This window comes from Ursus maritimus, unplaced genomic scaffold (assembly GCF_017311325.1).
Source record: "Ursus maritimus isolate PB19 unplaced genomic scaffold, ASM1731132v1 scaffold_32, whole genome shotgun sequence".
NCBI lineage: Eukaryota > Metazoa > Chordata > Mammalia > Carnivora > Ursidae > Ursus > Ursus maritimus.
Genome location: NW_024425786.1, coordinates 17,986,988 through 18,000,437, shown reverse-complemented (window position 1 = coordinate 18,000,437; position 13,450 = coordinate 17,986,988). Strand labels below are relative to the sequence as shown.

At 48.8% G+C, this 13,450-nt stretch overlaps 1 protein-coding gene across 4 annotated transcripts in view; it reads right to left on the bottom strand.

The window, feature by feature from the left end:
* The window catches only part of NIPAL3 (NIPA like domain containing 3), a 65,386-nt gene that overhangs the window by 13,855 nt on the left and 38,081 nt on the right, over window positions 1–13,450 (bottom strand). For 3 of the 4 annotated variants that reach the window (XM_008694590.2, XM_008694591.2, XM_040618981.1), the window contains 3 exons: window positions 11,884–11,947; window positions 9,846–9,940; window positions 1,528–5,735 (listed from right to left, as the gene is read on the bottom strand). In XM_008694590.2, coding sequence (XP_008692812.2) covers window positions 5,536–5,735; window positions 9,846–9,940; window positions 11,884–11,947 — 359 coding nt within the window. In that variant the 3' untranslated portion in view covers window positions 1,528–5,535. Of the gene's footprint in view, window positions 1–1,527; window positions 5,736–9,845; window positions 9,941–11,883; window positions 11,948–13,450 lie in introns of those variants that run through there. The other variant, XM_040618980.1, reaches the window with a different exon arrangement.

Genomic DNA, 13,450 nt, shown 5'->3' with positions numbered 1-13,450 from the left:
GGTAGAAGATGACATTTTGGTAGAAGGATAAGACAGCGATCTAGTTGCCTGAATCGTTCTGGGATGCTTACGCAGACCAAAGTGGGAGGGACACCTGCAAAGATAGATTTCTGGTCCTGTTGTTTTCATAACAAATAGGCTTTTGGAGAGTTAAAGAAGGGCTTTGGGGAGCTTTTTGGTTTTTGTTTGTTTTAACTTATAAAGTAATCTTGAGAATTAAGCGCATAGATGTTTCTAGGGTTCACTGTTGAAGATTCACATTTCAGCGTCAACAGGAGAAGGCAGCCAGCAATATTCTCCCCTCAATGAGAACTTTCTCTCCTTATACTGGTCTCTGGGTCCATTCAGGCTGCTATAACAAAAACATCCGTAGACCGGGTGGCTTCATTTCCCACAGTACTGGAGGCTGGGAATTCCAAGATCAAGGTGAGAACAGATTGAGGCTAGTGAGAACCCGCTGCCTGGTTCATCGTCTTCTCGCTGTGCCCTCACTTGACAGAAGGGGCGAGGGAGCTCTCTTTTTACAAGGGCACTAGGAGATAACCGCAAATATACAGATTGGTCTCTGCACCCTGTCCCTGCCACAGAGCTCCTAAAACCCTTGTAATTTCCTCAGTGGTAAGAACACTTCAGAGCATCTCTTGCTCTAGTATTTGTCTCTGGTCCTGTTCCTGACTCAGGGCTCCTAAAGCTTCATAAATTTGTGAGTAATCCGAGCACTAGAAGTATCTTTTGTTCTCATGAGGCGATGCCAGGTGGGCTCCTTGATGGCTCCGGGGTGGGGGCTGGCTACCAGAAAACCAAATCATGATTAGAGGGATGGGAATTCTCAGCCCCCCCAGCCCCCGGAGAGGGGAGACTGAGTACCTAATTGTTCAGCCTTCATAACGTCCCAATCATACAGGGAGGTGGGTGAAGACATCCACAGCAGGAAGTTGAATGACCTCAACTCTTCACGGACAGAAGTTCCTGTGCTCGGGACTCTCCCCATTGCTTCAATATAATATAACATTCTGATGGGATGCTAGACATAGTCGCAAGACTTTACATCTATTAGCTTCTCTGATCCTCATAACAACCCTTGGGTAGATACTGTTACTATCCCTGTTTCACAGACGAGGCTCCGAGAGTTTCAGTATCTTGTCATTGCCACACATCTGGTAAGTGGTGGAGTTGGAATCAAACCCAAGCAGTTGGCTAGAGTCTAGCCTCTTAACCACTGCAGGAAAAAAAACCAAGTGTTTACTCCAGGCTTCGCAGCAATCCTGGGCATCTCTAGAACTGTGCTGTCACTAGAGCAGTCACTAGCCATGTGTGGGTATTCAAATTTAACTAAATTTAAAAAAATAAAAAATCGAGTGCCTAGGTTGTACTTGCCACATTTAAAGTGCTCAATAGCCCCATGTGGTTAGTGGCTGCTGGACTTGGCAGCACGGACACAGAGCAATTCCATCGCTGCTGAAAGTTCTATTGGGCAGCACTATGCCAGAAACTTTAGAAAGTATTAGCCAAACATAAGACTCAAACTAAACAGGTAACACACGTTTTTTAATTAAATACCACTTCATAAGGTTATTTGCACCTAACACACACATTTTTTTTTGAAAAATAAGACATGAAAAATAAGAAACATGAGTCATGGAGTTAACAAAATATAAGCATCCACATAGAATATATTCTAAGGTAACTTCATTTACACAGCTTCTCAGAGAAACACACAGTCCACTTTTTTTGCCTATCAGCCGTGGTTGGACCGGATTTGGAATTCCCAAGAGTGCTGGGTGGAGGCTCTCCAGCACTACCCTCATGGATGTCTCATATACACACAGTACATCAAGCCGGCTGGATTCCACCACAAAAGCAATGGAAACGTCGGTCCTCCCTTCCCTACCCAGCAATCAATTCCACATGGTGAGAACCCCATGTGACCTGAAGCTTATTGTGATGGCCTCATCCGACCTGTGGCTTCAAGGGGGGGGGGTCCCGGGGAGGGGCTGAGCGCTCATCAAAGCCCACAGACCAGTCTTTCAACCGGTTCTAATGTCTGATTGGGGAACTCAGAGTCCCAGTCTTCAGAAGAGAGGGGCAGACTGGAGTGCAGAGAGGAAGACCAGGGAACAACGGGAAGTTTAAACGCAAGTTTCTTGGCCTTGCTTTAGGTCCTGGCTGCTAGGAAGGAGAGGAGAGACATGTTACTTAATGTGGCTTGGAGCATTCAAGAGGGCTTGGGGAACGGCAGAGCCAAGAGAAAAAATAAACAATGGGGGCTGTGAGTAGAAAGTTGATGTCCTCCTCCCACCCCCCACCTCCAGTCCTAAAAGCAAGTGCCACCAGCAAACAGTTCCTTTACACTTGGGGACAAAGGGTGGGAGAAGACAGTCCAGGACAGATTCAGAACTCTGGCTCCCGGGGCTCCACATCAGCTGTTCTTCCAGAGTACCCAGGCGCCTACCCTGGCGTCCACTCCGGAAACTGCCCGGCACACTCTGCTCGGACTTCCTGTGGCTCAGCTTCATAGGATGATGCCATCACCCCGACCCTGAAGGTAGAGGAGGCCCAGGCCCCAGGGGCACTGAGACCATGACAGTCAGCTGACCTGAAACTATAATGCACTTTTATCCACTCGTCTTAGTCTTGCCTGGCTTGAGACTAAAAGGCACATGACCAAAGAAGGGAAGGGAGCCCATAACACCCCAAAATGATCACCTGGATCCGGCACACTGAAATGGCTTCCCTGCTCACCTTCCATTTATCCACTCTGCCCTCACACCTCATCCCTGCCCACCTTAGAAAAACCACTTGGAAAATCGCAATAGCAGCAAAACCGGATTTTAATTCCCCTTTTGTGTTTTGTTCTGGTGGGCTTACGGCTTGAACTTGAAAAGTGACTTTTATTATCCCTTCAGATTCTCTCTCTATACTCTGCATAGAGCCTCCTTTCCAATCAGTGCTGATCCTGCCGTTCTCTTCCTTACGAATCATCAGTGGCTGAGAATTCCCATCCCTCTAATCATGCTCTCTAAGATATACCCCGACCTCCTTCAGCAGGCATTCAAGGCTCTACTGTGTATCTTTCCAGGCTCGTTTCCCACCACCCTCTCTACCTCTCCTTTCTTTGCCAACACCCACTCCCTAGTTCTGTGCCTTTGCAAATGCTGGCCCCTCTGACTGGGTGTGTGTGTGTGTGTGTGTGTGTGGTCACCCTACTTCCTATGCTTTGCTCAAATCTTAGCGAGATTTGCCCCCATTGATGAATGAAGCCCAAATCATCTCCAATACTTTTTATTTTTTAATTAATTTAAAAATTTAAAACCTTTTTAAGTAAACACTATACCACACATGGGGCTCGAACTCATGACCCTGAGATTAAGAGTTACATGCCCTACTGACTGAGCCAGCCAGACGCCCCCAAATCATCTCCAATTCTGAATACCCTGTTCTGGGTTAGGGCCTGACCTTTAGCAGGGCTCCCCTAACCGTCCTTTTTCTGCGGCCCATGGTTGGCTGTGCACCTCTCGTGGCCCACTCTGCTGCGGTTTCCGGGTACATGTTTTCCTCTGCAGATTTGCAGGTCAGGGACCAATGCTGTTCTTTGTAGCCTTCGCCACCCAAATGCTTATTTATTTTTTAAAAAGATTTTACCCATTCATTTGGGAGAGAGAGAGAGAGTACACACACGAGGTGGGGGCAGGGGAGTGGCAGAGGGAGAGGGAGAAGCAGACTGCTGAGCAGGGAGCCTGACTCGGGGCTCGATCCCAGGACCCCGAGATCATGACCTGAGCCGAAGGCAGACACTTAACCCACTGAGCCACCCAGGGGCCCCCATCCAAATCCTTAACACACAGCAAATGCATCACAAATATTGTTGAACGCAGTTGACACGTATCCTGAAAAAAAAAGGTCATTCATTGTGTGCTGCCTTCTCAGGCACGTAAGACACAACACCGAAGCGGTTATCGCAAGCAACAGATGCCCGTTCTCGAAGTCAAGGTAGTAAATCGGTATTAAGCACGATCCATAAAGGTTAATGATCTATCAACACTGGTCTATTAACACTGTTATCTCGCCTATTAGTTAAAGAGTGCCCAGGGAAACAGTTAAGTGCAGTTCTAAGTAGTAATCACTGGATGGATAAATGCCACGGATCCTATGGGAATTATCTGACCAGCGAAATGAACCCTAGACAGGAAAGAAGGAAGGGTAATTGCAACTTTCCAGCAGGGGTGTGTCGGCCCCTGGAGGTTTCTGCAGCCCGTCTCTCTCAATTACTAGGCTTTCAGGGTGTGTGATCCTTGGATTGCCTGCATCAGAATGACCCGTGCTGCCCGTCAAGAATGCGGACTCTTCTCCCGTCATTCCCTCAGAGGATCTGTGCTTGGGGTGTAGGAATCTGCATTTTAAACACACTCCCTAGGGGATCCTTACGCTAAAGTTTGCAAACCCTTACTTGCCATTCTCAGAAGTTTACAATCAGTCTGGGGGGAGACAGTCATGTATGTAGCCTGAAAGAAAGCAGTAACCCCTTACCAAGAATGCCCTCTTTCCCAGACATACGCGCATGGGAATGACGTGACCCGAAGAGTCTCGGTCAGCTCCAAGGAAATGAACCAATAATTGAAGTTTGGTAATGATGGAGGCTGTCTCTGCGGCAAGCAACCCCAAGCTTCCCAGAGGGCACCAGTGTCCAGGAACACACACAAAACAGCCGGATTTTCTGCCTATCCTTTTATAAGTGGTGCAATCACCTTTTGTAAGATGAAAAGGGATTTTTCTTCCTTTATGGGCGAACGTATCATTACCCCTGCTCCTGTTCTTGTTTCCCTCCTTCTCTTAACTTCTCAGTTCCTTCAGGGGGTGGGGGGGTAGGAAAGCAATTACATAGTTCACAGAACCAAAAGCAAATCAGTTTTCAGAGCAGATCTCATATAACCACACCAAGCATGTTTTCACTGGAAGGGCGCAGACGATTGGAAAGCAGAAGTGCATTTGCTACAGGTGACTGATAGGATGTTCCCAGGGCTGGCCTACTCTGCCTTGTGATGACAACACGAATGTTACCGGAAATCTGGAATCCTGAGTGAGATGGAGAGGATCAGGAAGGGGAGATCAGATGCAGAGGTCTCCAGCCTTTCACTGGATGTGGAAAGTGAGAGCAGAATCTCTGCCTTGCTCTGGCTCCGAGGAATGTGGCAGCCTTTGGTCAGGGCCGGAGAAGCTCAGTGACCGTCCTCAGGGATGAGGACGGTTTTCCCCAGCTGGCTGCGCAGAACCAGGCAGGGTCTGAACTCCGCACTCCCCCCAGGAAATACTGCTTTCATCTCCCCCACCCCCACCGTGGTCATCTGAAATCTCCAAGACCAAGATCATGTATTCTTTGCCAGAGACAAAGGCTCTTCGAGATCCCCTTCTAGAGAGGTCTCCGTTTAAAAAAATAAAATTAGAAAGGCAAACTTTAGAATTCAGGGTTGAACCACTGTCGGCCCGGCTTGAGAGCAGTTATAAATGGAGGGAAGGAGAGTCTCCTTCAAGGTGGGCTCATTCCTTCTTGGTGTGTTCCAGGACTCGGTAGGGCACCCCAGAGGCACCCCCGGAGCTGTGTTCCTCTTGCATGACCGGCAGCGTGGCAGGAGCGTAGATCTCAGAAACGTTGTCGTTGTTTTCCAGGGCCCCATAGGAAAAAGAAGCTTTGAGGTCAGGCTGAACTGTCATTCCCTTGTCATGCATGTTTTGCATACCTGAAATGAAATCCATTTTCTCCAAATCATTACGGGGCAAGGGGGCCAGAGGAGACCGCCCCTTCCTCTACCGGACCACGGCCTAACTACAGCGCGGGTGCTAGTCATGCGCCTTGCCAATCTCCTGGATGCTTTAGGTTGAAAAAAGAACACCCACAAATATATGCGAGAAATATTATGGTTGCCAAGCAACAAGGGATGAATCTTCAGGAAATATGCACACAGACCAGCCACTGTCAAGAGAAGCATGGGTTGGCCTAGAATGAGGTGGGAACGTGTGTCTGGGCCCCAGGGGGAGCAGAACCAGCACTGTGCTTTGAACGTGGTAGATGCCAGTACCTTCCTGCTGAAATAAATCAGGATCCAGAGAACCTCATTATCCCCTTGAGAGAAGAGGGTAACTTTCGTGTCATGGACACGTGCTGGTGACACATGCATCACGACACTCAGAGGGAGCATTTCGACCTTTCACATTGAACATCCCTGATCAGCAGAGAGGGGAGGTGTGATCCTGCCTGCTGCTTCTGGGCACATGCTGGTGTTGGATTTCCACTTCCGGTTGAGAACGAAGACTCTAATAAGAATCCCCTTAGCCTTATTCTACAATTCCTCCGTCAGGTGAGACCTGGTCTTGGAGGCCAACTCTCTCCCTGGTAGGGAATGAAGACTTCAAATTCTCTTACCCCCAGGCTGTCCTACGAAACTGAATGCCAAGTGTCCTCCGTGAAACTCTGAAGGTAACAGCAGGTGCCGGACCGCTACTTACTCTGCCCAGGCTCCGGGCTGAGGGTTTAGACCCTGACAGTCACAGCAGCAAGCAGGAGAAGAGCTAGCAGGTACTGAGTGGGGGGGGGCGGGGACAGACCCTGTTCTAACCAATTGAAAAGCTTTATCTCCTCTGATCCTCACAACTACTGGCAAGGAAAATGAGGCAGTTAGCGGTGAAGTAACTTGCTTGAGGTCACGAAGCGGGCCAGCGGCCATGCCAGGATGGTAAAGCCCAGATGGTTTGAACGCTGAAGCCCACCGTCTTCACTAGAACCTGTCCGGCCTCCCTAGGCACTTCCACTGAACGCCCCCCAAATCCTATCGTCAGCATCTGGATAAGAAACCAGGTTCTAAAAGGCGAAGTTACTTGCCCGAAGTCACACAGCCGGGATCTGACACCACAGCCCATGGCCTTGTCCGTTCCGTGAGCGGCCTGGGGAGCCTCTGTGCCGTCACGTAGCACAGGCCTTAGCTCATAGGCATTGGGAGGGTACAGTTTAAGAATCTGTGGTTTGGATTTCGGAGGGGGCAGCGCTTGGGAGAAGCTGAAGGGGGTGCCTGTTCCTTAGGGGAAACGGTTAGTTTACCGGGCACGGGTTAGCTTTCGGATTTCTTCACAGTTCCTCAGCCAGAGAGCGCCAGGACTACACCTCGAGTGTGACAGACGTGGCTTTCTTGATTCACTGCACTGAGAGACGTCCACCATGGGGGCCTGTGGGGTGTCTCAGTGAGGGGGTGTTAGAAAAGTCGGGATTTGGATTTGTGTTGGGTGATTTGGGGGAGGGTTTAAGGAAGCACAGCTTGGCTTTGGACTAGATGCTGTCGGGAAGTGGGGCTTGATTTTGTAATTGGGGGTCTTAGTAATTCTTATCTAGATGGAGAGGAGTCTGTGTTACGGCTCAAGCTATAATCGGTAAAGAGGCAGCAGCTCTCGTGTTGGGGGGGGGTCAGTCTTCCATGGTTCAGTCAACGTGCGTGTTATGTCTGCGTTCATGCGTGACAACGAGTGGTCCTGATTGTGTCGGGATCTCTCGTGGTCAGAGTGGCCCTGTCTGATGCCGATGTGCTATGAGGCTGGTTCTTTTCAGCCAGGCAACGCCGAGGCCCAGCTCTGAGTGCCAGGCAAGCTCCCAGCTCTCAGGGACGGCTTCCCCCCCCCCCATTTTTTAGAAGTCTTTCAGGTGCTAGAATTACTTAAACCTTCTCTAAATTGCGACATGCAGCGCATTCTTTGGAAATGGAATCCCTCTTGAACTGCGGCTACCGGTCTGTTGTGAAGCTACTGATCTAGCTGGACCAAAAGCAAGGTTCTAATGCTGGCCAGGGGGACCAAGTAGCTAGAAACGACACTCTGTTGAAGCAGTTTCATCTTTTTAAATTTTAATTAGTGAATTAATTTATTTCTAAAGTTTAAAAAAATTTATTCATGTAATCTCTATGCCTGATGTGGGGCTTGAACTCATGACCCGAGATCAAGAGTCCCATGCCCTTCTGACTGAGCCAGCCAGGCACGCCCCCCTTTTTTTTAAGCAGTTGTATTTTTCATGTTCTACCTGGCGTCAAACAATTGTTTGAAATTTTCGAAGATTTTTTTTTAAAGCAAAAGGGATGTGAAGCCAAATTTAACCAGGCATCTACCAAGTCCCAAACACTGTGCAAGGGGCGCTTAACCCATTATCCCACTACCCCGAAAGAAGGAATCCCAATTTACAACTGAGGGTCAGAGGCCTTGGGAGGTCCAAGGACACGCCCAAGGTCACACCATGGGTGGGTGGTAGAGCTGGGATTTGAATCCAGGCCACCTGAACTCCAAGCCCAGGCTTTTCATTGTACAGAACTCGTCTACTCCAAAGTGTCCTGACATGCCACAGCAACAGAGCGGGGGCTCCTTTTGTCAAGATCCGACTTCCCGGCGGCCACAAGGTACAAAGGGGAAGCCGAGAACCACATCCACGAAGAGACCACAGAATGTTGGTATCTAAGGTTACCTTAGGTTACCTCCTACTTTCCGTGAGCAGATACATCTGCATATATGCATGTACAAACACTTACAGCGATATATACACAAACACGGTTCGTAAACACACAAACACGCAGATACATACACATACTTGCACACACACGGAGTTGACACCTCACCTATCTGGAATTCAGCTATCCAGCGCCCTCATCTATCCGGGACACAGCCGAGAAACAAGGAAGTAAGCAAAAAAGGCATCTGAGCAGCCAGATTAGATGTTTTCAAAGTCCATGCACTAAAAAGCTCATGCACTTAACTCCTAGGAGAAAGCTTAAAGCCCCGACTCGGAGCTCGTTTATTCTAATTTTATACACAGTTCAAACAAGCTGGGTCAAATGAGACGTTTGACCCGGAATTGCTCTACACAGGCGGGCTGGTGAGAGCAGGAAAGACAGACGACAGCTTGATAGCCAGGGATGAGGAAGTAATATAAAAGTAGACACATAAACCTTGGGGCCATTTAAAGCAGGGGCACCGCAGTTGGCTCTGAGAACACACCTGTATCCCAGAGTACTTTAGTAAGCGGGGCTGTATGCCCTCGGAGGGGTTACAGTTTGCTCATGAGGGTGTCTTCACGGAGGGTGGGGATTGCGTTCTGGAGAGAGTTCCATCTTTCTAACTAAAATAAAAATTAATTTTGACTGAAGGAGTGAAAGCTAGTGGTCACTGGCCACCTACAGAATTTAGGTCGGCAAACCCGGATTAACTTTCCTAACCCGGGTGCCTTGAGGCTGGGCAGGCACTCTCCGGTTCTCCACAGACTCCCCCACTCCCTTCTGTGCGGTTCTCTGCCAATTCACACCTTCGTTACTGTCAGGACCAAAGGCATCTGAGCTTGTGCTTCTCAGTGTGAATCCCCCACTCCTTGGGAAATCAGGCTTTCCAGAACAATCCACCCTCTTGCAGCATCTAAGAAGGGAGGCAATAGTCTCTGAATTTCATTCATCCTATTTTCCTTCCCCTCTCTGGTCATTCCATTCCAACTCGATGAATGGATTTTTTTCCTTTCACAGGCCTGAAGCCGGACGTACAGATCATAATTATATTCAGTGTGAATCAGGACTGTCTTTAAGAGATCCCAAAATAGACATGGGGACTGGCAAGATGGGCTCAAAACCAACCGAGGTGCCTCAATCATTGCCTCCTATTTCGCAAAGCGAGATTTAAAAAGAGAGAGGGAGAGAGAGACGGTCACACCATAACGGCACAGCACACCTTCCCTGTACCAAACCCAGCAGCTAGTTGTCTCGTTTTAAACAGGAAGTAGCAGTCACTCTACATGGATGGGCCGGCCAGCGGGACACATGGGGTTTTAACGTTACCTGGCATGGCATCCATGGAAATATAGGGCTCGAATGGAATGGCCTTCTTCCGGTTCCGTGTGATTAAGAAGACGCCCAAGAATGCAATGAGGCACCTGCGGAACGGAGATAAGGGAGGGAGAGAAGAAAGGCCAGAGTGAGGGCGGGAGGGCTCGCTTTCCAACCCGGGTAATGGGAAAAAGGGAGAAAGAGGGCTGCGGGCTGCAGAGGGGGGGCTTGCGGCTGAGCCTGAGATGGGCAGGGAGCTGACACGGGGTAAAGAAGAGCCTCGCACGCCTTTCAGACGAGATCGGGCGCGTTCAGGGTGGTATGGCCGGAGACCTCGCACGCCTTTCAGCCTGCACCGCGTTAATCAGAATAAATGAGACTCTCCTGGGTGAAACTCCCACGGCTCTTCACTCCCATTCAGCCTGTATCTTAGACACTCGCCTTAAAAAATATTCTTTTTAATAAAAAAAGTTCTTTATGGCCTAAATTCAATCAATACAGGAGGAGAGAAAGAAAAAGAAAGTCCCTGAACTCCCCCTGCTCCCACTCCCCCAGATAAGGGTATATTCTTCTAGAGTCTTTTTTTTTTCTTTTCCCTAGAACTTAAATAAGCACACTTTCTAAAAACCGAGGTGTCGTTTACATGCAGTAAAAGGCACAAACCCTAAATGTAGTGTTTGAAGAATTTTACCTGTGTAAATGGTGACCCTGTGACCACCACGCAGGGCAGTAAAGAAGACATTTCCATCCCCCCCAGCCCAGAAAGTTTCCTTGCGCCCCTCCCGATCCGTGCTAGCCCAGAGGAAGCCACTGTTCTGACCACTATCATCCAATACTCGATTTGCCTGTACTTGAACTTCTTTTTATTTTTTTAAAGATCTATCTATTTATCTGACAGGGGACGGGCAGAGGGAGAGGGAGAGAATCTCAAGCAGGGTCCACGCTGAGTGCAGAGCCTGACGCGGGGCTCGATCCCAGGACCCTGAGAGCACAACCTGAGCTGAAACCAAGAGCTGCACGCTTAACCGACTGAGCCACCCAGGCGCCCCACCCTCTTCTTGAACTTCTTATACGTCAAATCATACGGCGTGTACTCTGTCTGGTTTCTTTCCCTGGTAAATATTTTTAAGGTTCATTTGCTTTATTGTATGTATCCGTAGTTCCTTATTTTTGTTATACTGAATCCATCATCTGAACATACGACATCATTTGTTCTGCACTCTCCTGTGCATAGACATCCGGGTCGTAACCAGTTTGAGCACATGATGAATAAAGCTGCTGTAAATATTCAGGTACAAGTCATTTTGTCAATAGATGTACTCATTTCTTTTGGGTATATATATAGATGTGGAATTGCTAGGTCCTAGGGTAGACTGTCCATTTTAAAAAATGTAACTTTTTCCATTTCATGTATCCTAGACATGGCTCTTTGTCAGCATCTATAGGCTGGCCTCGATTTTTCAAAATGGCGGCACGGTACTTTATTACGTGGATATACCGTAATTCATTTAACCTGTATTCTACTCCTGGGCATTTTCCAATTATTTACTTATACAATTAATTTCTAAATTAATTCACAGCCTCATACATGTGTCTTTGTGTCCCATTTGGAATGTTGTATCACACACTGCTCATTTACAATTTTTCCGGACATTGCCAAACTGTCCCCTGGCATCAAAGATCCTCTCAGTGTGGCAGAGAGCTGGTCTCCTCATCCTCTTGCCAACATGGATACTACCAATCCTGTTAGTTTTTGCAAAATGATGGCATCTCATGTGGCTTCAAAATGCATTTCTGTGATCTGGAGTGAGGCGGAGAGGCTTCTCATGCGTCGAAGTGGGATATTTTAGAAATGACAAGGAGATTAAAGCCCAAAAGAGAAGAAGGGGGAAGAAGACAAAGCCCTTTGGGGAGTAAAATGCTCATTCATCTCTGGGGGACAAAGCTCCAAATCCCGGCTGTTCCCCGGGCTCTAGAGGGCTGCCCGAGAGGCAGAGACAGCAGTGGGGCCAGAGCGGCAAGCGCACCGGGAGCAGGGAGCAGGACTCACCCCAGTGCAAACATGCAGATGTGCAGGGCATCCTCCCCAACGAAGTCCAGGTAAAACACTGCGCCTGGAGAGGCAGAAAATGGCAAACACGGGTGAGCTGTTTTCAAATCACCTTCTTGCCCCTCTGTCTAGGATTCGGCAAAGCTCTCCCCACTACAGGAAACCAAAGTGGTCAGGAGCCTGATGACCAGCAGGGTACATGTTAGAAGAGTGGAATAAAAGCCATTTGGGGGGACAGATGGTCTTCTCTTTCTCCTCCTACACCCCTCCATTTTTTTAAGATTTTATTTATTTATTTGAGAGAGAATGAGAGCTAGAGAGAGAGAGAGCACACAGAGACAGAGAGGGAGAGGGAGAGGGAGAGGGAGAGGGAGAGAGAGAGAAGCAGGCTCCCCACTGAGCAGGGAGCCTGATCTGAGACTCAATCCCAGGACCCTGGGATCACAACCCGAGCTGAAGGCAGATGCTTAACTGACTGAGCCACCCAGGCATCCCATACACCCCTCTTATCTCCATCTTTTTTTTCTTAACTGTTTGAGATAATATTAGACTCACAAAAATAATACAGTTCACATGGACCCTGCGCCCAGCCTCCCCCAATGAAACATACTAAGAACGAAACTGTAGATCTTACTTGCCAGTTTTTACACACCCCCTTCATCTGTCTTTTTTTTTTTTTAAAGATTTATTTGTTTGCTTTAGAGAGGGAGAGAGAGCGAGCAGGATGGGAGAGGGGCAAAGGGAGAGAGAGAGAGATAATCCCAAGCAGAAGAGAGAGAGATAATCCCAAACAGGAGAGAGAGAGATAATCCCAAACAGGAGAGAGAGAGATAATCCCAAGCAGGAGAGACAGAGATAATCCCAAGCAGGAGAGAGAGAGATAATCCCAAGCAGACTCCGTGCTGAGCATGGAGCCCGATGCGGGGCTTGATCCCATGACCCCGAGATCAGGACTTGAGCTGAAATGAAGAGTCCTACGCTTAACCAACTGAGCCACCCAAGCGCCACTCTCTGGTCTTTCTTTAGATGGAAAAGCAAGCCTTGGAGTTAAGCTGTCGGAGCCTTCTAACCTGGCGTGGCCAGCAGACGGCAGGACTGTAGCCTGCTCCTACGAGGCGGGGGTGACATGGCCTTGCCACCCTCACTGCCCTGCAGCCAGCCTCTGTCTGGACTCATTTCACCTCCACGGGCTTCGTCCTGATCCCCACCCTGCTTCTGACTCCATCACGCTGTTGGCTCTTCCCTTCAACCTCACCTGGACCCAAGTTCTTGACCATGACTTAAATCTTCACACTGGGTTCACTTTCTGGCTGCTGTGGGCCAACGACCCACTTGATCCCCGGTTCTGCCCATTGCACAGGCCCTCGTAGCCGTGTGCCTACCGTGCTCCCGCCTCTATGGGCAGGATTTGAGCAGCCCTTGTCTCAAGTGCAAAACATACTGTTTTACAGCCAGGCTCTCCTCAGAGGGAGGCGCACTGGCTCTTACTGGTCCATTCCCTTTGAAGATTTTCCTCTTCACTGCCCCTTAAAAACAAACACAATCTGATATGCTTGCGGCCTCTGAA